Consider the following 26,293-nt stretch of genomic DNA (forward strand, 5'->3'; position numbering starts at 1 on the left):
ATACACCTCTTTCTCTCATTTTTATTCCAATTCAATTACAATATACTAACAATTGATTAAATAATGTGATTTGTGGTTGTGGTCGTCTATTAATTTGAAATTGATTCTTAAAATCTATCATTAATTTTAAAATTTGTTTGAATAATGCTCCATGCCTACTAAATTAAGTTGCATTCTTTTTACATATTACAATAATATTGAGTCCTTTCATTTTTAAAAAAAATAAAATTAAATTAACAAAAAAATTACCCTAAACTTTTTAAAACAATTTCTTAATTAGGAGTACTAATTTGGGAATGATTCTCAAACCATGACGTGATCTCTTATTCACAGTAAATTTGGGGGATATAAAGTGATGTAGGAAGGACAGGCTGTAAATCTAGGGGAGATGATTGCGTCACCTGGCGTTGACGGTGACAGAGCACCTTCTGCTTTGAGATCTTTTGGTTCACTGCAGTCACCAAATCGCTAATTACCCATGAAAAAGCTGCTTCCTCTTCTCACTGTACGGCCAAAACTCTTAGTTCAAGTTACGATACAACTTTTCCCCCCAATTCCCACCGTTAGATTTGTCCCCCTTCACCATCTAACGGCTGCTGCTCTAACCTTTTCGATCACCTGACTTACAGTTTCAGATAAGATAACTCAAATTGAAATCTTCACAATTTAAGATTACTCAAATAAAATAAAATAAAATAAGATGCCCCATCAGACACTACAATTGTAAAATTAAAGCATCAAAAATACACTCATAAACTCGGGTTCCATCTCTATATAATTTTCGGTTTGAATTCTTTTTAAACAAAATTAATACATGAACCATATAATTTGATAGATCTTGATACCGATGTCCTTCATCCCGTAGTCCACTTTATCATTTCAGTCCGTCAATGAAATATTGTCCATTTTTTTCTTTTATTTTTAGTAAATAGAGTTTTTACTAACTCTTTACACTCACATTTTATTACTCCCTCCGTCCCAGCTAAGATGACACATTTCTTAGTTGGCACGAGATTTTAGGAGTTATTGGTTAATGTATTTAATTGAAGAGAGAAAATGTGGGTATAAGTATTAAAATGGAGAGAAAGAAAAATGGTTATTTAAATAGGAGTGTGAAAAAGTAGTTGGGTGTATTAATTGGAGAGGGAAAGTTACCAATAAAGAAAATGTGTCATCTTAGTTGGAACAAATTAAAAAGGAAAACGTATCATTTTAAGTAGGACGGAGTCAGTATAAAACTAATATATAAATATAAAATTCAGTCCATGAAATGTTCGCTCGATAAATACACACAATAAATAGATTTCAATTCTTATTATTACTACTAAGATATTGCCAGCTTGAAATTCAATAAATAAAATCATAAACTTGCGAACAAAAAGATCTGTAGGCTCACTCAATGATCCAAATTCCAATATAACGAAACTTAAATGGAATTATATTCCTTTGGAATAAAAACTTCAAGATACGCCGTTTCAAGATTTAACTCTAAATTAGAAGACTTTGTATTTGGCTTTGAATGAACTATTCTAGCAGAATATAGTACGTACTAGTTCATTTAAACTCGTAGTATTTCTTAAAACTTTGTGTAAGGATCTGAAAATTTTGCATATGGGTTTGAATGAACTAAAACTCTCAAGTACGAGTACTACTTTGTAGCCATATTTTTGCTCTTCTCCTTACAAAAATTATAAGTAAGGTGGTATATATTCACATGATTCATGTAGACCATTCATGTGATTGATTTTTGACTGCTTAAAGAAATATTTCAACAGAAAGTTGGGTCCATTTGAAAGGGAATGTATGAACAAACAAGGCTTCAACGAATTTCTTCACGAGAACCGGAAATAGGAATTTTCTGTTTGGCTTGGTCCCATAATCTTATTCCTCTGTCATTTTTGCATTATTGATTTTTAGGGTTTAGGGTAACAGATTTAGGGTTACCCTAAACCCTAATCATTGATTTTTTTTTAATCTGTCAAAATTATGGTAACAGATATAATCAACTAAGTGGGCCGAATCTTGAATTCGTATTCTGAAATTTTCATCTAAAAAGCCCACTGATTTAGTCCAGATATATTATTCTTTTGGGCCTACAGAAACATAGCTAAATTGGTAGGAGCAGTTAATTTTAGGATGAATTTTAACTATGTGGCTATGTTGGTGTATTTGTATTGTGTAGGAAGATTGGGCAAAGGTTGGAGAGTAACTTTTCCAGCTTCTGAAAATTTGAATTTGAAGACATTGTATGAGACTACTATGATGTAATGTGAATTTCTTCTAGATTCATTTAATGTGTTTAAAAAGTCTAAACCTTAAGGTTTTGACTTTTGCAGTCGCTTTTGAGGCTTTGACCACATTTAATAGTCACTACATATAATAAACACTTAAATACTCCAATAGAAATCAGTCCACGCCCAAATTGGGCTGCTTTCACATTTCACATTACCCTCCAACACCAATATTTATATTCTTGGACAGCAGAAATATTGCTTTCGATGTTGCTTGTTGATTTCAAAACGTTACTCTCTAAAATCACATAAATATTGGAAGCTTAGAAAACTTGGATTCGTTAATTTTATGGCTCTCCAATAAACGCAATTAATAAAAATATCTAGCTCCATTAATTTTTAGAGTGGATGTGCGCATTCTTGTGTAGTTGGAAACTACCTAATTAAAGTTCACAATTCCACACTTTATATTAGACTATGCTCATGCTGCACAGCTGTAAGCCTATAACAAATGTGCATATGTATATCACAAATTAACCATTCCTTTTTTTGATTCTCCATTACAATGACGTCGGTGTGACAAATGGAATAGATGAAAATATAATTCAGGCGCATCTCCTATTTTATTTTTAGAATTTATACACATTCCATTGATACAGACATAACTTATATAAAAGGTAAGCAAACAACCGGAAAATTAAATTCATGAATCATATTTCAAGAATAATATAATACACTAGTATGCAAGAATAAAATCTCAACTATGAATAACCTATCTAAGAAAATCTATTTGATACCTCTATCCCACTTTTTTTTAATTCCCACTTACATACCTCCAATAATAAAGTGTATTTCATAATAATAATAGGAAATTAAAGTTATGGGTGAAAATTAGTTGGAGGAGGAAAAAAAAGCTACCTAGGCGCGAAGGAGACGGAAATTTCGGTAGGAACCCGAACCCGGTCGGACCAAACCCGAGACTCCAAATAAAGCTTTGAAATCTTACCCGAGACCCATTTCATTTCGGGTCGGTTTTCCGGGTCGTCGTGCACGCATTGCAACGCGACACGTGTTAGTTTCTCCGCTACTTGGATCGGAAACGAGTCCTTGAGCCTCTTATCCATCCACCTCCTCAACCTTCCCTCCACCGCCTCCTCGCCGCCGCCCTCCACCGCCGCCCTCGCCGTCTCGATCACCGAATTCAGCCGGTGGCTCCCGCTGCTCCGGTCGAGCACGTACTTGAGCGGCTCCTGCCCCGTCATCAGCTCCAGGATCACGACTCCGAAGGCGTAGACGTCGGACTTCTGCGTCGCCACCCCCGTCGCCTTGAATTCCGGCGACATGTAGCCCCTCACCCCCTCGAACTGCCTCTCCCCGGCGGCGGCGGCCTGGCGCCCCTCCTCCCCCACCTCGCCGCAGAGCTCCGCCGCGCCGAAGTGGCAGATCTTCGCGTTGAGCGACGGCTCCGTCACGATAATGCCGCTGCTCTTGACGTGCTTGTGCACCATGTCGACGCTCAGTCCGGCGGTGTTGTGGATGTAATCGAGGCCGTACGCCACGTCCGTCGCGATCTGGATCCGTGACATCCACGTCGACAGCACCGTGAAATTGGGGTCGATTTTGCTGCGGAGGCACAGCCCTAGGTCAGATCCGTGCACGTACTCGTACACGAGGTAAATGTGCTCTCCGGAAATTGAAATCCCGACGAGTTTCACGATGCTGGTGAAATGCCCCCTGCTGATCACCGATAGTTTCTGCATCGCGGCGGCGCTCGTCGTCGATTTGCGGAGCTTGCGCTGGAAGACGACGACGTCCTTGCCGCTGAGGACGCAGCGCCACGACTGCGACGAGGAGGAGGTCGAGGAGTGCCTCTTCGCCAGGAAATTGTTGGTGGCTGCGCGGATCTCGGAGAAATCGTAGACCTGAGTTTTTTCCGGCAGATTGTCGCGGAGGCTGGAGAGAGAGGTGCGGCTGGATAGGGAGGCGGTGGCGACGGAGCTGTCGAGGAGGTAGGAGGAGCTAGCGCCGGCGGCAGTGGCGGAGGAAGACGATGAGTAGCCGCCGCCGCGGAATGGATTGGAGAGATTTGTTTGCGGCGCTCTCGACGACGACGACGATAAAGTAGATGAAGAAGGAGAGGGATTTTCCGCCTCCGATCTGGAATTACCTCTTCTCGGCGTTTTGGAGCCTAATTTAGGGCTTCGGGCCGGGTCTGAAGCTCTTATCGCCATTTTCGTTCTGCACATAACACGAAAATTCTGCAATTCTACAGAAATTGAGGCAGAAATCGCTGATTGACGGAATCATAGGGCTTCTGATATTCGACTATTTGAAGAATTCAGCCGCAATTGATTCAAACGAGAGATTGTTTTTGGAAACATTTGAATTGACGCTGGTAGTCGATCACAAGAATATACAAAAGGGGAAAATGGGAAATTGGGATGTTTGGATTATTAATAGGGATTTTTGGATTATAATAATATAAAATTGAGTAATTAGCAGCCTAGTGATGAAGACAGGAGTTGAAGAAGACAATAAATTTTTCCCTTTGTTTTAACTTTGTAGTACTTGTTGTTTGACTAATTTTTTTTGAAGTCAAATTTTACACCCAACTGTAAAGCTTTTGACTAGTAAAATAGCTTCACAAATCAGTTCACAAACCAACCAATTGTTTGAGAAAGCTTTTGACTTGTAAAGCAGCTACCGACCTCAATTGTTTGACATTAAGTAGACAAAATCATTTTGAAGCAGCTCAGCTAGATTGTTGTATAACATGGGAATGAGGAATACTTGCAGTTATACAATTTTTGTCATAAGTTTATGGTGTATATAATAGAGGTATGACAAACAAGAGTATCGTATTCATGGATTATACTCTTCTGAAACTATTGACTAATTACAATTGCCATAGGAGCTAAAGGCACAAGCAAAGGAGGCCTTGATGGCATTCCCCTTGTCTTCCTCGACCCAAAAAAATTGGTGAGGGAACGAAGAAACAGGCGGCTAAGGATCCTTGGGCGAGAATGTTAACAATGAAGAAAAAAAATTGAATAAGTGAGGTGAGAAATGAGTCATGAAGTTAGATTGTCTACTTCTAAAGAGGAATGGAAACATTCATAGTGTGTCCCAAGTTCAAATAGTTATAGTATCATTTTTAGAGGTATCGCCCATTAACCACACTACCACTAGGTCAACACGCACACACAAATCATGTTTGTTTCAATTCATATATGCGTCTGTTGATGTTATGAAACCGGTGGTTGTTGCATTACGAGTTGTGCATTTACATTTTAGTTGTAATCGGAGTTTAATTTCTCAAGATTTCTATTTGTGCTTACGTTTAGAAAGAATTCAGTTTCAATGTCTTTCATTATTAGGAAAAGTGAATCATATATCTGATCCGACACAAATGTTAGAGCATCCACATCCGTGCTCTTTGGCAAGAGCACGGACGTGGACCCGGACCCACTTTTACTCCCGGCTCTTAGGCAAGAGCATAACACTCACATCCATGCTCTTACGCAAGGACAAGCTCAAGGGTTCCACCATTCTATTATTCAATTTAAATACTTCAATTACTAAAAACATTTCTACAATATAAAAATATACTACCTCTGTCCCTGAAAATTTGATACAGTTTACTATTTTGGTCCGTCCCTGAAAATTTGATACACTTCACTTTTACCATTTTTGGTAGTGGACCCCATATTCCACTAACTCATTCCTACTCACATTTTATTATAAAACTAATACTTTAAAAGTAGGAACCACGTCCCACCAACTTTTTCAACTCACTTTCCATTACATTTCTTAAAACCCGTGTCGGGTCAAAGTGTAGCAAATTTTGGGGGACGGAGGTAGTATTAAAATATAAAAAATACATAATTAAATCCTAAAAAATAAAAATTACATAATTAAAATTCTAAAAAAATATACATAATTAAAATCCTTGAAAATACAAAAATACATAACTAAAATCCTACAAATTAAAAATTACATAATTAAAGACTAAAAAATACATCGTGAAAGACTAGTTCTCTATCCTCAATGTTCTTCGGAGACCTCGTATCATTGCCACATGTGTTGCAAGTTGGTCGGGAGTTATGTTAGACCTATCGGCCGTATTGAGTTGACCCAAGAGGGTCCACAATGAGTTGGTCGGGGGTTGAGGTGGCACAAAGGGAGCGGGATCGGGGGCGGATGGAGTCGGGGCGCGACGGCGGTTGGTCGTCGCCTTCTTCCTTCCTTGCGGCCGGCGGGAACTGCTCGGGTCAGCGTCGGGGCTACCCAAGTTAGTTCCGGCAAGCTGGGTAGCCACCTCATCGGAGGCGCCGTCTGATAGGGCTATCGACCTCGACCGTTTGCTGGAGGAGCTGGAGGAGGATACTATGCCTTCCTAATGTTGGAACCGGCAGCGGAAGCGGACGCATAATAAATCAATCACATAATAATCAGATCTATTTAGCAGATTATTTAGACAAAAGCTATTCGCGTAATTATCACATGTATCATGCTCATAACTTGAATCAATCATGCTTTAAGAATATTGAAACCTAAAACATGCTTTTCTACGGAGCAGAAAAATACCTAATTAATTCTCCAAAGAATTGAAGATGGCTAGCTTCTTCTCCACGTGATGCTTTGAGTACTAAACCACAAATCTTCTCTCTGGTTCCCGAACTGTATCCCAATATCAGTGTGGGCTGATCTTACTAGAATACTAGGACTTAAATAAAGAAGACAGAAGAAATCCTTTTTGGAATAGGAGAGGAATTCGAAAATTCCTACAGCTTGTGAGAGCTGAAATTTTCGAAAATTTTAGTAAATAAAATTGTGTTATTTCTGTCTCCTTTATTCTCCTATTTATATTAAGTTCCTTTTGGGCCCAGACAGGGATCTATGGAAGGTTTTGGATATGGGCTCATCCAATTTACTTTTTACTAATTAAATTGAACCCACAATTTAATATAAGTTATAATTGGAATATTACGAGCAGCCACTACAGAAGTAATATTGAACTCTCCCCATCCAAATCCGAAATTACAAGTAATCCGGGTTTCCGTTTAACTTTCATTTTCCGTGCTTAAGATTAAAATGTCCATTAATTAATTAATGTCTGCTATTGACTTAATTAATTAACTTCTTATTAATTCCAAGAGTGGACTTAGCATGAAACGCTTATTTATTATTCATAGAGTAATCACACTCCAACTAGCTAGGTTCTGAATAATAAAACCTTGTTTCGCGCTCCTCTTGAGGACATTATCACACGAGACTCAGCTCGCGCACGATTCAATATAATAGCAATCCTAGCACCGCTAGATATCGATCACCACTACCCAATATATCAGGATCATTGGGTTACGAAAAACCCGCACCATTTGATAAGTCAAAGCAGTGCATAATCAATACCGTATGCTCAATGCTAACCTACATTGATTAAGAAACAAATATTTATCAAGACCTCGCCTTTCAGTAGATAGCCTAAGGCAAGTCTCGCTGTTAGATCCGTTCAGTGCTTTACCACACCAATGTCATTTTATTTCAGTAAGGCTTAGAAATGTGCGGACTGATATTGCAACCTTTCTCGATGGATAGTCAAATTCCATCTAGGTTGTGAAATTCATCTTTTTCTTTGTTTAGAACTGACCGTATTACCTTAAAGTGGACGACGCCCACAACCGGTCTACTAAAACAAAGACTTAGACTTTGTTAAGTTAACTTATACATTTAAACATGCATTAACATCCATTAAATGTAAAACATAACAACATTATGACAAAAAATAATCTGTTTTATTTATTGGAAAATAAAATAAGAGTTTTACAGTATTCAATCACTCGAAACGTGATTTCTAGTATACAAACTCTAACACCTAATACTTCGGATGATGGCGCGACTCCTACCTACAACTGAGGTACTTGAACGGTTTCAAATACATGGATTGGTAGGTCGCCAAGGCGGCACTAATGATGTCGAGCTCGCTCTTGCCTCTCCCCGCCATCCGCTCTTCCTGGAGGTAATACCCCTGGAACTTTTAGATTTAGTCGTTGGCTCTGAATATGGCATTGCGCACCATACTCTCATTGTGCATGATGGTTCCAGCCGGCCGGTATTCATTGTACCGACGAAAGACGCGCCACCAAAACTTATCCCCGGTTTGGTTCGTGCCAACCTCGGGATCTTCGGAGATGATCAAATAGGCTTTGAATAACTGATCCATCTCCGCCGGAGTGTACAGGGTTCAGGTGCTACGAGGAGGAGGAGGAGGAGCAGTTTGAGAGCCGCCCGATCCGAGTTTGGGTGTTCACTCGTATCGCCCATCGGGGGAATCTTGGTCGTCAACCGAGTAAGGCCGATAGCCACCCGAAACTTGAGAACCTTGGGTTTGAAGAGGGGCCGAGAATTGCGTTTTCGGACTAGGGAATGGCTCTAATTCGAACCAATCGTGGTTCCAACCGCGGGAGCCAGAGGGGTGATCGCCGGAGTTGGACATTTTTTTCGTAAGAGTGAAAGATTGAGAATTGATAAGAGAATTTATATGAGAATTGTGTAGTGTGGTGTGGAAATGGGGGTATTTATAGATGAAAATGTGAATTTTGGGGGGAAAAATGTGGGAAAAAAAAATTAAAAGTGTGAAGAAAACGGTATAATTTTTTGGAAAGTGGGAATTTTTTTTTAATTTATTTATTTTGTTTTTTTAAATTTAAAACGGATTAAAAAAAAAAGAAAAAAATGCCGAAAATGCCAACGACTATGCCGTTGGCCAATCCCGTTGCGCCACATCAGTACTGTGCTCGCTGGCACGGACGTGCTCGATGCATCGAGCAGTGTCGTGCCAGCGGCGGCAGCGGTGCGTTGCGCCAGCAGCACGGACAGCGTCCGTGCCAGCGAGCACCGCTGCGGATGCTCTTAACAGCTTGTATACTTTATCACTTTGCCTTTTTCTTCTGAAAAAAATTGTAGGTTGTTATGAAATGACCATAAAGTATATGTGATGTAGGTCGAAGAAGATGTTGTACAGGTAGTAGATGGTATCTGCAGAAGTTCTTTAAAGGAATACAGATGATATACCTTCAGTTTTAATTGATTGAATACTTTGGCCTTGCATCTATATTCTATACTATGTCTGGATACTTTAGATCAATCATAACAGCAAATCATTTGAGGCTGTCTAAATGATTCATTTTTGTTAAAAGTAATGAGTAATACCACTAAATATCCTTGAGACCTTAAGGTACCTATATTTCATTACTCCTTTGGTCACCAAATACTCCTGAAATGCCACATAAACATGTCCATATTCCTAATAATTGTGCTAGCTATCATATTTCATTTTTAGTTGTGATGATAATTTATTTTCTCCTAAGAAAACATTATTTGAGCTGTGTGGTTGAAAACGGTTGCTCCTCGCACTCGCAGGTAGCTTAGTATAGTTTTATTAGAAAGTATTTACCCATATTTTACTCACTTGTAAAGAAGTATAGTTCTGCAGAAATGATGATGGTATCAATCTGCACATAATCTAAAAGAGAAATTATTGCATTAATTTGGTGGTATCATCATGATTTCTTCTATGCAACTTTAGTGGTGGATACCATTTGGTTTAAATTATAAATTAGTTATATCGGATCAAAGTGCAATTTTGCTGTTTGATTTGAATTAGTTTGAGTACAATTTACTCCTATATTAGGATTAGATTTTAATTTTTTACAAACAATTATAAACAGTAATATAGCTACATTAAAAGTTACTCTTATTATTGTCAATACACTTATTATGATGGATATTAAAACTTTAAGTTTTCTAAGTAGTACTCATATTTTCGTTAATCTTTAGTGGCTGAATGAATAATACTCCTATTAATTTAAATCTAAACTTACTTATTTCACAATCCACGGTATATATTATCTCTTGAGTAATTAGTTATAAATTTAGAGCATCCTTAACCCCGTCCCAGATTTGGGCCGCAAGTCTCCTCCACGTCATCATTCCCTCAAATTAGGGGTTCCAGGCAGGCCACAATTCGGGCCACAACTATTCATTTGCACTATTCACAACTACAACATATTTTAATCGTAAAATAGAATACGTTGAACAATTAAAACCGGAAAAATTCATTGTTCAGTCGAAAAATAGAAAATTAAAAATTCGAGGAAATTTTTTTACAAATCCTAGAAAAAAAAAATTATTAAGACCTAGAAAATAAAAATTACATCCTAGAAAAAATATTAAAATAATTTAGAGGATAGAAATGGAGAAATTGGTGGAAGAATGTTGAAGAAATGGATATAATAAAATGGCAAAAAAATCAAAAAAAGAAAAAAAAATAAAAATTTTGGGGGTTTGCGGCCCGTCCCGATGCATATAACCCTGAGCCGGGCCGGACCCCGGGAGCGGCCCAGGGACGGAACTGCGGCCCCGGGACCGTCCCGGGCCGTGACTCTCCCCCCTCCAACGCTGAAATCGGGCCGGGACTCGCGAGTTGCGGCCCGGCCCATTAGCGTTAAGGATGCTCTTATAATAAGAAACACTTGTGAATATATAATTGGTTAATTTTTCAATTTTAAACCTTTCATTTTTATATTTATAGACGTCAATTCTTACTCCTATTTTTTTACAACTTTTTTAGTTTAAAGTTTAACTATATCATACTTTCGTTTTTTTTAAATACGTTAAATATTGTAGTATATTTTTTCTATCATAATGATGCAGGAAAATAAAAATATGAACACCGCAAATCAAATCGATACAAATTGTGTATAATTCAATTTGATATCGATTTTGATAATAGAGTTACAAGGAAATAGTCCAATTTTTAATAAATAATTACTAGTTTTTTTGGATTCAATTGTGTGTTTATAAAAATAAAGAAAATGAAGCAATTGCGGTCGTTTTGTGACACCCAATTGGATGTCCGAGAATTGATCCCTTCGTTTTTTCCGCCGAAATTGAATGTTTGTTGATTAGGAGTCTTGTTAATTTTTACTTTTTCAATTTCAGTCCTTTTCATTGATTACTTCTACTTCTCAATCCAAATTAATACCATTGTCGACCAATAAATAAGATTAACATGTACGTACCTGTTATTAATAAAATAAAACTGAGCAGTTGAATAAACATTTTACTATATGTAAGTTGTAACCTATATTCGAGAATAATTAGTTGCATTGTTAACTATTCAGAGTTGTATCTTTAGAGTGTCCACAATGGTAATGGTGGCCCTCTTGGGCATGCCCCAAGTCACCATTTCTTAAGCATGCCCAACAAACTTAGCCTTTCATGAAAACTTGGCCAATTTTCTTACATTTTAATTTAGCTAGAATTAAAATTATTGGACAATAATATGAAAAAAAACTTAAATTAATTTTAAAAAATTTGACAATTACAAGTAAATATATTTATTGAAAATTTGAATTTTAATTATTTCTGTAATTAGGGTGCGAATTGAAATCACGATCCTTAATTAAAAGGTTGACCAATTTAATAGGAATTTAGTGATTGAGATTGATTTGTTTCCTAAACTAATGCTAAATTAATGCAAAATTTTTTAAAAACTACCGATTAATTTTCGTCACATACACTTTCTCTCTCTCCACTCCATCTTCTCCAAAACCCTAAAATTAACACAAAAACTGGAAAAAAAAAAACACTGAAACCATGGCCTAGGCCGCGGCTCTCGACCCCTGCAGTGGCGAGCCGAGTCGCGTGCCCAAGGGCCTCGGCCTGGCCGAGAGCTCGGCCCTATCTCTTCCAACCCCCGGGCTTCGTCCACCTTGCGAGGTAGTGGGGGGCCGCGCGGCCCTCCGACTGTGGATACTTTGTCAAAGTTTAGATGCTTTTATAAATAGTGTCGTGCAAATATTTGCGCCCATAAACTATAGCTGAATGACATATTCATGCAAAAACAATAATCACATCAAAAGTTGACAAAATCCTTGATTATGAAAGATATTAATGAAAATTTAATGAAAACATCAATGACAATACACAAATGACTTTTTGTGTTCAAGATGTTTAGAATACTTTGCTATAAAGTGTGTGCTATTCATTAGTTTACTACCATTTTTAAATTTTTAATTTATTTAAAGTAAATAGCTGGAAAAATATAAAAATCGGTTTATTTCTAGTCAATCCCGTAACTTTCAAATTAGCTGATTTATTTCTAATGCAATAATTTAATCTATTTTAGTTCTTGAAATAAACAGATTCAAAACATCAAGAACTTCATGTTAGTATAAAATTTCAAAATGCAAAACAACTTAAATCAAATTAACTTAATAATAGGTTGATGTGTGTTTTTGTAATAAAAAATGTGATGACGAAATATGCGAATTTTGCCAAAAAAATAATATTAGTTGGGAAACACAGCATGAATATTAATGAATAGGGGTGGCTCATGCTCATCACTTCCATAAATTCAAGTCACGAGTTATTCGTGACAATCATTATTTGATTTTTTGGTCCTAACTTCCTATTCTAAATTCGGACACTCATTACAACACCTTTTTATTTTATTTTTTTATCATCGACAAAATTCACTTACTCCAAATCAAGTTTATCTCAATCTTTTATATGTATACTCAACTCATTTAATATTTTAATTAGTGTCAAAAGGATGCATACATCTTATTTTTGAAGAATAATGATTAAATTCTATTTTCTTTTATAATATTATTGATTTTGAAGTGGTTAAGATTATCATCTTAGCCATAATGGCGTGGCAAGATAAGCTAGATACGTATTAGTCACCAGATTGCAGGCGTCACACACATTATTCTCAATTGGTAGGCAATATAATAATACCAAACACTTATTAAATTAATATATAGCTGAACATTTTTCTTTTTATATGGTTGTATTGCGTTTCATTCAATTATGAACACTACTTTCATTTAGTCTAAGTTTAGCTTACTTATTTTATTTAGAACATTTTAATTTGAATTTGAATATGTGGTACCTTAAAATTATTATTGACATTTAATACATTTATGTTAATGCGAAAATTCCCAATGTACAAATATATAAATCTAATGTGACATAGTGCATTTGATATGTTTTTTTTATTAAACTATAGTAAATTGTTTTGTTCCTTCGCATAGTCTAATTTTTTGTCCTCGTAATGATTATATATATACAATATTTTCTAGACAACAACCATTTCTTTTTTAGATCGATACAAATATTTTTCTTACAACTATATGTCAAGTTGATTTTTGTTTATCTGTATTTTTGACCGAATTTACAGCTAATAATATCCCAAATGCGGCACGGCAACTACTTACCTAATGCAATAAAGAGAGTGTTTTTTTGCTCACATATATTCCACATTTACTTCACACCTAACAATTTGGTTTGGGAGCAATTACTAATTACTCTCTCCGTTCCAGATTAAAAGTCACTTTTTGCCATAAAAGTTCGTCCCATTTAAGAGTCACTTTTAGAATTTTCCATATTTGGTCATACAATTTTACCCCATTCTTCACCAAAATTACATAAAAATGTCATTATCTACATTAAAATAAATCAAAACAAAAATCAAAAGTCGAAAGGGACCCACCTTCAACCAACTCCATCATCTCACTTCATTTATTACACACTTCAACTCTTGCTTAAAATTCGAGCCATAACAATAAGTGACTACAAATGTGGGACAAATGGAGTATTTGTTTTCGTTCAATTCCGAACACTGTAATCAAATAGACCCACTCCCAACATTCAACTATTCTTAAAAAAGTAATAGTAAATTAATACATTAAAATAGTGAAATTATACATTAATGACTAACGTTACATGCATGACTAAATAAAGCTAATTAATTTATTATGAAATCGACGACTTATTCTTGCAACTAAAGTATCACTAATTAAATTAGCAGGCAAAACGACCTACTTTTTTAACATTGTGGGATTTTCATCTAACTAAATGGAAATATACTTGAGCGAATTATCTAATTAGGTAGCTCACCAAAGTCATTTTCACAAATTTGATTTTTCTTCGATATTTTAATTTAGAAGTTTTTGCCTTGATATGTCGCCTTCTCATATTCCAATATTTGACCAAAATGAAATAAGTTGGCAGTAAAAATAGAATGATTTGACCATGGACGTCGATTGATTGTTTATAATAATCTCCAAGTCCAAAATCAAAATACGTTGTTGCTTTTAAAAGTACTTTAAATTGCTTAATTGCTCCACTAATAACGAATATGCCAACACTGTATAATCCAATTGCGGCAAATAATGACAAAATTACTACTTCTACTTACTTTGATTTTGACTTTGAGAGTACAAGAAACCAACAACCAAAGTTACAATCGTGATCGCAACTCTTTGTTTCAAGGATAAAAATGGAATATTATAAATGTGTATTTTAAAAATTAATAAAATCCGAGTATAACTAACCCCACACCTGATAAATTATGACTAAATACATCTATTGCACTAAATAAAAATAAAATAAATAACACTTCATTTAATCTCATGAAGATATCCTTTTAATTTCTAATAATATACTAATATTACATTAACGAATTGAAAAATTAATAACTACAAGAAATAAGCTTTAAAATTTCTCAAAATATATCTGAATTTTATTTAAATTTATAGTATAGCTTAAGTAAATTATTTTTGAAAGCACGCAACAAACGCTCCGCTCCACTCAAAATATATTTGTATTAGGAGATGAATTAGGGTTTGCCGTAGGTGATCCGCTCCGCTTAAAATTCAAGAAACGCTACTCCGATTTCCGGAGCGGATCACCTACGGCAAACCCTAATTTATCTGAAAAGATATTTAAATTTTGGCCATATTTCCCCAATTAAAGAATTTTACGTTTTTGATATTATAAATCTGAAAAGATTGCAAGCATTCCAAAAAGGCCCAAAATTTGAAGCCAAATTCTTCAAATCCCAACGAATAATAAAATGGCAGAAGTTTCCAATTTTGCCCCTCTCCCACCTCCTTCAATAAATACAGTTAAGCACGCATCACTATATATATATAAATATAGATTTGTCGAAACGTAAAGCCATTGGTTATCGTGTTCAAAGCCCATCCCAAAAACCGGAGAGGAAAACAAAGCAAAGCGCGCACAAAATTCCACCCATGGCGATCTCTTTTCTGCACAATTCGCTGCCTATTTCGCAATGAACAGGATCAATTTCTGCATGCTCGTTTGATATCCTCGAAATTCGGTTTCAATTTATGTTCAATTGTCGATTTTGAGGCGGTTGGGGGAAAATGGGCGGCAGCAAATGGATGAAAGCCAGGATTGCGCTAGGGTTGAAGTTGAATTCGTGCCTCTACGTTCCGAGAACGGTTGAGGAGTCTCAGCCGCTGCCGCCGCCGAGGCCTTCCGGCGCCGAATCACTGTCTCCGGCGGATCACCGAGTGCAAATGCCTACTACGCCTACGCCGTCTTCTTCTGGACTCCGCTTGCCCAAGCAATCCTCCAAATCTTCAAAGGTGAAGTGGATTTTTTTGTTTTTTTTTTCCGTGCATGAGTATCGTATCCATTGACTGTTTTCGTCGGTTTCTGATGAATGTTGTTTGGATCTGGAATTTGTTCTTATGTTTGCTAAATTTTCTACTGGAAATGATTAAGTTTTGTTTGTTACTGGAGTACTAATTATTTGGCTTAATTTTGGAGGATTTTACTTTTCATGGATTTTGAATGATTATTGCAATGGGATTTCCGTGAATAGATTCAACTTTACATTTAGTATAATATTCGTTTCACTCTCCAACAATCCTTTTTCCTTATCTCAAGGAAGTTTTCTTCAAAAACACAGAACAAATTGTAGTGGATTTATTGTGATGGGGTCGTTGCTGAATTTGTTTAAAGGGTGTACCTATCACGTGGGGCACAGCAATAGGATTTGATAATGATAATGTAGCTTAATAAATCTGCCTAATTTATGCATATCAACTGTCAGAAAAAAAAAATAGGCCTTTGTTGTAGTGTAGTTTTCAATTTCTGTATAGTCAGATGCAGATAAAGTGGGTGGAGGTCCCCTTATATTTCATCTATTTCCTTTTTATAACTACTATTTCAATACATTTTCAAATGATGTGCTATTTTCTTTGATAGTATTATTTTGTCAATACATGTCCCGTGAATATACTTCGTTATGGAGTAGTAGTAATTAATATCGTTTGGTGAAATACTCTGTGACAAATGATCCCGTGTGCTTTTTGAGGTCCATAATCAGCTGATTCTGGCCTTATTGTAAAAAGCCAAAAAGGGCAGCAACAGTGAAGTCTTTCCTTTCATTCTGCCATTCTCTCACAGAAGAAAAAGAAAGTGCTTTTCTTGGTCAGCAACATAACTGTTACATACGCACATGACAAATATACATTTGCCCATTTCTCACCCCTTTTTATAAAATACAAATCTTCACCTTGACCATTGATTGAGAGCTTTCATGCAACAAAACTCCATCAAAGTAAGGCCAAAGGGTTGTAAAGTGAATGACAAATCTTATTGTGCCTAATGATTTTTACTTCTTTTGATACATGTTTTTCTTTGGATCATTCCTTACAATTTTTTAATGCCTCAAAAGCTTCATAGTTCATTAGTATTTCTGGGAGCCTGCTTATCACCTTTATTATAGTCTAAAAGTTAATGGCTTTGGGTTTTGTTAAGTCCACTTTACCTCTATTTGCTACATTGCTCTATTTTGGATATCCATGATTGACTTTATTGATTGGGTGGTAATCTCTTTTACCATTTTATAACCGCGTAAACTGATTTATTTCTTTTTCTTTTTCATAAAGATCTGATATATCTAAGAATCTTAATATGCATCTTGCTTGTAACATATGATCATGTTTACTGGACGAAAACTTCAATGGTTGTAATTAAATTTTTTTCTATTTTTAATTAATGAATTGGAATATTATGCTCTTCACTTTATAGGGTTTATTTTCTTTTTGGCCTTAATGAGATCTTTGAATCTATGGAAGTTATACGATTGAAGTATGTGAAACTCATGATTTGGAAATATTTGCAACTTTGTTCCATTGCATAGATGTGTGACAGGGAAGATTATTTTTTTATGTTTAATTTATTCTGTTCTTGATGTGGTGTTAAGTACTATGGCAAGCTGCTCTGCTAATTGTCTTGAAATTGTTTAATTGTGAAAGAGAGCAACTTCAAATCAACACCAACCACTTTGGTGTCTGGCAGCTCTGTATTTGAAGATGCTTCTAATATGCTTGGCCTCAAATGCATCTATATGATTTGCATGATTAGTTCTTTGTCAGATTTATTAGTATTTGTGCAGTGTGCTTATGGTACAAACTCTCTACCAGCATCTGTAATCTGATCATTTGATTTTAATTCTTTCTTCTCTTCATTTTTCCAGAAGATTTGTGCAATATGCTTGGGAACCATGAAACCTGGTCATGGCCATGCAATTTTCACTGCAGAGTGCTCGCACTCGTTTCATTTTCATTGTATCGCATCCAATGTGAAGCATGGAAGACAAAGTTGTCCCGTTTGCCGTGCAAAATGGAAGGAGGTACCCTTCCAGAGTCCTGATAAATCCCATGTGGGAGATAGGATAAACAATGTGCCCTGGCCTCAGGATGAGTCTTTGACGCGGTTAGTGAGACGGATCCCTTCTCCACGAATGGATAACAATCGGAACGTTTCTTCTATGTTTCATGCTGTGGAACCTGATGTCTTTGATGATGATGATGAAATTTGTGGTGACTTTCCCCGTGGCACCACCAATAGGACATTCAGTAAGCACACTGATGACAACCGCTTTACTGGAGCAGTTGAAGTTAAAACGTATCCAGAAGTTTCTGCTGTTGTAAAATCAAAATCATATGACGATTTTTCTGTCCTAATTCATCTGAAAGCGCCTACTGCTACGACAATGCAACATTCTGAGACTGATAGAGCAGGTTCTCGAGCTCCTGTTGATCTTGTCACAATGCTTGATGTCAGTGGCAGCATGGCTGGCACCAAGCTCGCTCTGCTTAAACGAGCAATGGGGTTCGTTATCCAAAACTTAGGTCCTTCGGATAGGCTATCTGTGATCGCCTTCTCCTCAACAGCACGTCGTCTCTTTCCTCTCCGTAGAATGAATCACACTGGAAAGCACGAAGCACTGCAAGCAGTCAACTCCCTAAGCTCAAATGGAGGGACGAACATTGCTGATGGCCTCAGGAAGGGCGCCAAGGTGATGAGTGAGCGTAAGAGTAAAAATCCGGTCAGCAGCATCATACTGTTATCCGATGGCCAAGACACGTACACCACCACCTCTCCTACTGGTGGCAACGCCCGCTCTGATCAGCAGTCGTTACTCCCAGCCTCCATGCACAGAAATAATGCCTCTGGTCTTCATATTCCTGTGCATGCATTCGGATTCGGCTCAGATCATGATGCAGTTTCGATGCATTCCATCTCTGAAACTTCTGGTGGAACATTTTCTTTTATAGAGGTGGAGGACGTGATTCAGGACGCCTTTGCACAGTGCATCGGGGGCCTCCTAAGCGTCGTTGTACAAGAATTAAGAGTGGAAATCGAGTGCGTTGATCCAATGCTGCAACTCACCAGTATAAAATCCGGAAGCTACAAGAACATTCTGGCGTCTCACAAAAGAAAAGGCACGATTGAGGTTGGAGATCTGTATGCTGAAGAAGAAAGGGATTTTCTAGTGACAACTGATATCCCAGCCACTCAATCCAGCAGCGATGAGATGCCACTCATCAAAGTGAAATGCGTGTACAAGCATCCCATCTCTAAGAATCTAGTCACACTAGATTCTGCAAATGAGGTCACCATCCAACGGCCCGTTGTAGCCGGATCAGTGGTGGTGTCAATTGAAGTGGACAAGCAGCGAAACAGGCTCCAATCCGCTGAAGCCATGGCAGAAGCTAGATCCGCAGCAGAGGAAGGTGATCTAGCTTCAGCCGTCGCCATCCTAGAAAACTGCCGTAAACAGCTCTCAGAGTCCGCATCAGCAAGAGCCGGTGACAGATTATGCATTGCACTGGATGCCGAGTTGAGGGAAATGCAAGAAAGGATGTCGAACAGACAGACGTACGAAACGTCCGGGAGAGCCTACGTTCTGTCAGGACTGAGCTCGCATTCTTGGCAGAGGGCAACTGCGAGAGGCGACTCCACAGACAGCTGGAGTGTCGTGCACGCATACCAGACACCATCTATGGTGGACATGGTGAACTTGTCCCAGACCATGATCCTAGGTAACCCATCGCCTCGGCCGACAATCAGGCCAACCAGATCTTTCCCTGCAAGGCAGCAGCATCCCAGCTGATGTCATTTATTCTTTTTTTGGTATGCTAAGCCTAAGACTGTCTCGTAACTTCATGTCTTCTTAGATTTGTTAATTCATTTTTACATTCTGATATCTCTGCTGGGTTAAAAATTTTGGGCTGGGGGCTTGTAATAAGGACAAAGGGATAAAGGATTGTGAATGGTTTGTTTGTTGTTGGGATTGAGGTATATTCACTTCAAATGTACATGCAATGTGATTTTGGGGGAGTTTTTTCTGGCATCTATTTAGTAATGTTCGGGTTCGGATTAGTACGATATTGTTCGTTTTAAGAGTCTTTGCATGGCAAATCTTTTTGAAGTTAAAAATTTAGCCAATACTTGGTCAATTTGTAAGCTTGGGTAACATTAACTTATTTTAGTAGTATTAAGTTTTTTTTGACGTATCACAAACTAATCAACCTTAAGTACAATAATTTATCCATGTTAGGTAAACTACTTAACAAACAAAAACAAAAGAAAACGCCTCTGTTTTAATTCTTGATCAAATTATTCAAAACTAAAATCTAACTAAATTATTAGTACTCCTGACTTTAAATGGATTGACCAAAATATCACAGTTGTCAAAAATGAAGTTATATGTTCAAGTTTTGTAGCATATTATTTATAAGCTAATAATGTACTTTTCCTTACGTAACAAGAATATAAATTATGTAATTAAGTTGGTCAAACTTATTATAAATAACTTCAGAAAAAAAAGAAGAAACAAAACCCAAAGTAGGAATTGACTAAAATAAAAAATTCCCAATAATTTGAATCTTTTTAATTGACAATTTTTGATATCCAGCTACTAAACGTTTAAAAATTACTAATAAATAAAAAATGTTAATCATAAAATATTGTTTAGTGGTCTTAGACAAAAGTGGATACTTTAATTGGATACAGAACTGTGAAAATAAAAAGTAAATGCAAAATATTTCATATCCTGAAAAGGGGCAAAAGATCTAGCTACTAGTATTAAGAAAATAAATCGCATTGCTAATGAAAATTTAAATAAATAGTAATAAATGAAATTCCAAATATGGAAACAGACAAACAGTATCACTGCTAGGAAATCCCCAATATCATAGACAAAAGGGGAATCCATCGTAGGAATTTTTTTTTCTAACCTTTATCAAATGGCAGACCGACACGTGTCATGTTGTGTGCACTCTCAACAGATCCAGTCGATCAGGACCGTCCGATTGGATTCATTCACCCCGCTCCTTGAATTCAAAATCCGAGCGGTGAGTGCGCTTCGAGCATTTGAAAATTTCAGGAAATCCAAAACGCCACGTGGCAGTAATGAGTTTTTTTTTTTTTTTGTTCATCGCTTCATCCTGGACTGGGCTTTCTGCACTGTAACCTCTTCACCGTTACAACTCTCTCTCTCTCTCTCTAGAATTAGCTTCAACTCTCAATTTCATTCGATTGGAGCTGCAGAGTTCTCATCTCAACGCGAAAGATCATATTTTTATAAGCAGAATTGAGGTTTGTGCTGCATTCCTGCGTTTTTCCGCAGCTGCTTTAGAGAGTTGTACATTTCTGCTACTATCAATTTCCTGGTCAAACTTCCGTTGCAAAAGGTATGCTTGTTTACAATGTTATCCACTAATCTAATCAATTTTGCTCTTAAATCTGACTTAAAAATCTTTACTTTGAATTCGATTTCACAGTCTGGACAGAAAAGTACTCTTCGATGTGCATAGTTTAGAATTATCAAATCATAATTTTCAGCATTTTACTGAATATATATGGTCTATTGTTCCATATTTCTAATTCTACCGACAAAAGAGGTAGCAATACATGTCTCTTTCAACACACCATCATTCAAAACATTTAAGCCTAATATATGTGTACTGTAACTAGTGGACTCTCAACCTTTCTAAACATGTCTTGGAAGCAAAGTCATTCCTAACCGTTGGACCATTAATACGATGTAAATTCATTGGATTCTTTTTTCAATCATGGAGGTCTGATTTATTCTTTCTTTACACAGAACCCATTATTACCTTATCTAAACATTAGTGTTTTTGCTGATGTTAATTAATACACTGTATTATTTCCCCCCCTAACTGTGTTCAATATGATTGCTGAGGGGTCTCTGTCAGTTAGAGAAGTGGTTGCTCTCCCCGAGTTTGATTGATGGACCATATTATATCTTATGCAGTATTGTACTGTGACTTTCTTCTGGCCAAATCCATCCTTTTCTTCTATATTCTCACTTTATTTAGTTGTTAGTTGAGATTTCTTTCTGCATATGAACAATCTTGGAAAACATACTTTGCAGGTCTGCCCTTGGCTTTCACCTCATCTTATCATGAAGTCGACCGAAATATTAAGTGGTAAGGAATAAGGATGGCCCTTCTTTTGCTTTTAAATACCTTTCGATTATGACACTGGAACGCTTGATTAACAGTAACATCGTAGTATAAGAGTAAATGTGATTGTAATGTCTCCACTGATTTCCTGGCTTCAGCTTTCTTTTCATTTCGAGTCAATCAATATAGATCATTTTCACGATCTTTATCACCTCTTCTCAATAAACTGACACAAAACTGAGTCACTGAATTTTAATTCACAGTGTTGTATAACATATTTACTTTGGAGTTTTATTTGTAGAATGTTTATCTTAGACAGTTATTAACTTGCTCAATTAGTGTATCCGTATACGTTGTTATGACAAATGTTTCCTGGCGGATGGTGTATGCTTTATTGTTCAGAAAAAACAAGTTCTTGTGGCTTAAAGAGATGAGCTAATGGATGTATATCAAGCATAATCTACCTCTGGATGAGAGATAACAAAATGCAAGTAAGCTTTTTTTTCAATTTTTAAATTAGAATGAAACAATACACGTATTTATTTACTGCTAGAAATATTCATTGTCCTTCATGGTTTTTTGACTTATCTCCCGCTTCGTGTTACTCTCCTAGTGACTCATTATTTACCCGTGCAAGTAAATTTGTTTACCTAAAACACAGTTAATTGGAAATCTACATCCTGAATTTGGTAATATCTTGTTGATTTTTATCATTTATACTGCAATTTTCAGTTTTGTTATTGGTGCTGAATACATGGGGCGTCGGGTGGAAATTTCACTTCTTTGTTTCATTATCTTGCTCTGGTTTCAGCAGAGTCTTTCTGGTGAGTAATACACACATGTACTAGCCCATATCGAAATTACTGTTTATTTATACCCAGGCTGCGAGGCAGACTCATTAATTTGATTGTACATATGTGCAGCATTAACTAGAATATAGGAGTATAACATGGCTTCCAGTTTTCTTGATTCGTATAGCATTATTAAAGTGCCTTAGTAGGAGTATATGGCAGCAAACTGACTGTCTTTGACGCTGTCTAGATGGGCCGGCAACAAATTCCGACACAAACAAGTGGACATGCACGTGTTCTATTGCACGGGAACAAATCTTGGCCTTTGTCCTGGAAAACTGCTCTTCTTCATGTGATTGTATCCCTGGTATACAGTTTATCATTATATCTACGTTCTTCCATTATTGGCTAGGCTGTTAGTTTTTAGATATGAATATCTATCTATATCTCATTCTGATGGTTCCTTATGCATGACAAAGAGAGTCGCACATACTACGATATAGTATTATATACAGAAGTAATGATAAAAATAGTTCACTCATTGGTTGATATTTTCAAGTTTTATTGGAGAATATAGTTAGTTGTATAACCCGAAAACTAAGGACCAAATGTTTGATTTAGATACAGATGCATATTCAAGGCACATCACATTCAGTCTGGATAATTGCTGTCTAAACCCTTGACCTGCTTCTTTCTTAACATGCAGCTGCTAGAGGATCAGATGAAAATAGATGGACTTGCATTTGCAATGCTGGTGGGTTACCTAGGTTAGTAGGTGAAAAAAATGGAAGCAGCTGTTTTACGGCGTGTAATTGTAATGCTGGTAATGTTCGAAGCTTGATGATATGATCAGTAGCGACTTGTTTTAGCACTCTTCATTTTTGACGATGAACCATCTTCATTATAAGTCGTGCTTTCACATGCTTACATACTCCAGCATATTGTCTTTACAGGGACCTTATCCGAGTTAGAGCCTTCAAAGAAACGGTTTCCAGTCAGAGTTGTTTTCATAGTTCTGTTGGTCTGTCTTGTCCTGGCGGCAGTTGGATTGGCTGCTCTAATGTTATGGCATGTCTATAGAAAGGACAAACATCCAGTTCAATGGGATTCATCTTCATCAGATAGACTAACAAGTTGTAACAGTGCTGTAAACTTGATAAGCCATGGCTCTTCTCCTATGCCAGTATACAAAGGATATCTAGATTCCTCTGCCAAACCTTTTCTGGGTAAATATCCGTGTTCGAAATATTTTTTCTGGACTAAATTTTTTGCTTTTAGTTACTTATTTTTCAGTAGTACTCCATATTATACTACAACTGAAGTACTAGGTCCCATGAATGATTTTTTATATCTCTAAAAATATTACTGTCTTTATGTTGGCTAAAGGATGCATTCCCAAGAATCCATTCCTGTTGAGAAGCGGAACAAAAGCACTGCATGGAACGATAATACAGTTCTCATATTCTGAGTTGGAAAATGCAACAAACAGGTTTTCTGATGCTAAATTGGTCGGAGTTGGAGGATGCAGCCATGTCTACCGTGGTAATCTCAAAGACGGTAGAACGGTTGCAGTCAAGAGAATGAAATCGGAAGGTGGCTCGGATGCAGAACATGTTTTCCTGGCTGAGGTACTAAACTAATCCATTGTTTGTAAGTGAATTAGTAAGTAAAATGGTGTGAATACGACACCACTTTTTGCTCTCAGATACAACTAATTGCAAGACTTCACCACTGTCATGTGGTTCCTTTGCTTGGATACTGTTTGGAACACCAAGGGAAGAATGTTGAGAGGCTACTGGTATTTGAGTATATTCCCAATGGTAATCTCAGGGAATGTCTCGATGGGGAACTAGGCCAATGTTTGGGCTGGAATACTCGAGTTTCAATAGCTCTTGGAGCTGCACGAGGTTTGGAGTATCTCCATGATGCTGCTGCGCCTAGAATACTGCACAGAGATGTCAAATCCACCAACATTCTCTTAGACGAAAGATGGAGAGCCAAGGTAATGAACGTCCTTCATCGGTTGCAAAACTATACAAAAGTTATGATTACAAGCTATAGTTAATTAAGCATCACTGCAAAGCACTAATGCATCTGTTTTAGCTTGAAATGCGTGACAACTCAATGTTTATGTCTGCAGATTACTGATCTTGGCATGGCTAAACACCTTCAGAATGATGGCATTCTCAGCTGTTCCAGTTCTCCAGCTAGAATCGAAGGGACCTTCGGTTACTTTGCACCCGAGTATGCAATTGTTGGACGAGCTTCTCTGAAGTCTGATGTTTTCAGTTTTGGTGTAGTTCTCCTTGAAATCATCACTGGTCGAAAGCCTATCCACAAGGCATCGAACAAAGAGGCAGAAAGTCTCGTGATATGGGTATGGAAAGTGGACTTGTTATTTCATAGCCAAGATAGACATTTGCTTGTCTGCTCGTAGGTGAATTTGATCGAAAATGGAAACTGATTATAATCGCATTGCAGGCAACAGCTCGTCTGCATGACAGTAAGAGAGTGATACATGAGTTGCCAGACCCGCGTCTCCAAGGCAAGTTTGAAGATGAAGAGATGCAGGTAATGGCCTACTTAGCAAAGGAGTGCCTGCTGCTGGATCCCGATTCTCGACCAACCATGAGCGAAGTGGTCCAGATTCTTTCGACTATCGCTCCAAACAGATCAAAACGGAATAACCTGCCACAGTGTGCATTCCAGGTAACCATCCATCTGCATGGCTCTTGATGATCACAATACGTATGCAGTGAAGCCTAATTTGTTCTTGAACATGTTATCGAATCTTATGTATGTGTTTGATTCTTCAGCGTGGAGTGAGGAGTGAGAATCCAGAGACGAGTGATGGAGATCTTCACGATGCTTCCTCCTCCTCGACAGAAGAGATCAAACAAATCACTTCTGAGATCATCAGGAATGAGAAGGAAGCAGATGCTTTGCCATCCGACGTGGAGAAGCTGATGTTCTTCACCGCAAAGAGACAAAGCTCGCAGGGCCTACAAGACGATGAAGTGGTGGTGGATTTAACGGAGAGTGAGAAGGAAGCATATGCTTTGCCATCCGATGTGGAGAAGCTGATGTTCCACACCTCAAAGAGACGAAGCTCGCGGGGCCCACAAGGTGACGAAGTGGCGGTGGATTTAACCGAGCCACGGTTGGAGTCATTCTGCTTGGCAAACATTGAGTCCCATGTTATCAAGATTTCATACACAGGTACATAAGAAACTGAAAGAAGAAATGGTGGTGGATTTCATACCTATGAAATATGATGACTTTCATTTCTATTCTTTTTTTTTTCTTGATTATGAGTTGTAAAAAATGTGATAGGATACATTTGAAAGAGGGAAAGAGAATGGGTGGAACAGTCATTCTAGTTTATTTTTCCACTTATTTATTGTAATTTTATGTACCCATATAATTAATTAAAGTATTAATTTAAGCTCATGGTATTTTTTTATGTACACAAGATGATTTGATGACTTCAAAAACGTGGTTTTTGATTTATATTACGCTTAAAAATTAGTAGTCAGATTAGAAATTAAATGAAAAGACTCAACACACATTTTAATTGCAAATTTTGGTGGAGAACTAAGTTCAACAAAATAAATGGTATATGACCTAACTCCTAAGTAGTGAGCACATTCCATTTGAAAATGGC

The 26,293-nt window shown here is 37.1% G+C and overlaps 3 protein-coding genes across 7 annotated transcripts; 2 read left to right on the plus strand and 1 right to left on the minus strand.

Annotated features, from left to right (window-relative positions):
* Positions 1-2,923: 2,923 nt before the first annotated feature.
* On the minus strand, positions 2,924-4,765 carry LOC125217925 (lysM domain receptor-like kinase 3). The gene has a single exon (XM_048119500.2). It carries the CDS (start codon positions 4,475-4,477, stop codon positions 3,146-3,148), a length of 1,332 nt encoding a protein of 443 aa, XP_047975457.1. The 5' UTR covers positions 4,478-4,765; the 3' UTR covers positions 2,924-3,145.
* A 10,475-nt stretch (positions 4,766-15,240) lies between these two features.
* Positions 15,241-19,761, plus strand: LOC125222371 (Zinc finger (C3HC4-type RING finger) family protein). The gene is made up of 2 exons (XM_048124926.2): positions 15,241-15,697; positions 17,599-19,761. Exons 1-2 carry the CDS (start codon positions 15,473-15,475, stop codon positions 19,519-19,521), a joined length of 2,148 nt encoding a protein of 715 aa, XP_047980883.1. The 5' UTR covers positions 15,241-15,472; the 3' UTR covers positions 19,522-19,761.
* A 1,104-nt stretch (positions 19,762-20,865) lies between these two features.
* Positions 20,866-26,079, plus strand: LOC125221968 (receptor-like serine/threonine-protein kinase NCRK). 5 transcript variants are annotated; one of them, XM_048124329.2, is made up of 12 exons: positions 20,866-21,103; positions 21,808-21,862; positions 22,241-22,329; positions 22,571-22,662; positions 22,880-22,996; positions 23,336-23,452; positions 23,583-23,855; positions 24,016-24,257; positions 24,335-24,631; positions 24,770-25,006; positions 25,111-25,338; positions 25,446-26,079. In XM_048124329.2, exons 4-12 carry the CDS (start codon positions 22,593-22,595, stop codon positions 25,854-25,856), a joined length of 1,992 nt encoding a protein of 663 aa, XP_047980286.1. In that variant the 5' UTR covers positions 20,866-21,103; positions 21,808-21,862; positions 22,241-22,329; positions 22,571-22,592; the 3' UTR covers positions 25,857-26,079. The 5 variants fall into 5 exon arrangements, with proteins under 5 accessions (XP_047980286.1, XP_047980283.1, XP_088913328.1 ...); XM_048124326.2 differs by having other exon boundaries at positions 22,241-22,325; XM_089057202.1 differs by lacking the exon at positions 20,866-21,103 and adding an exon at positions 21,140-21,490 and having other exon boundaries at positions 22,241-22,325.
* The last annotated feature ends 214 nt before the right edge of the window (positions 26,080-26,293 follow it).

This window comes from Salvia hispanica, chromosome 1 (assembly GCF_029641045.1).
Source record: "Salvia hispanica isolate PSC_SH4W2 chromosome 1, Shi_PSC_v1, whole genome shotgun sequence".
Taxonomy (NCBI): Eukaryota; Viridiplantae; Streptophyta; class Magnoliopsida; order Lamiales; family Lamiaceae; genus Salvia; species Salvia hispanica.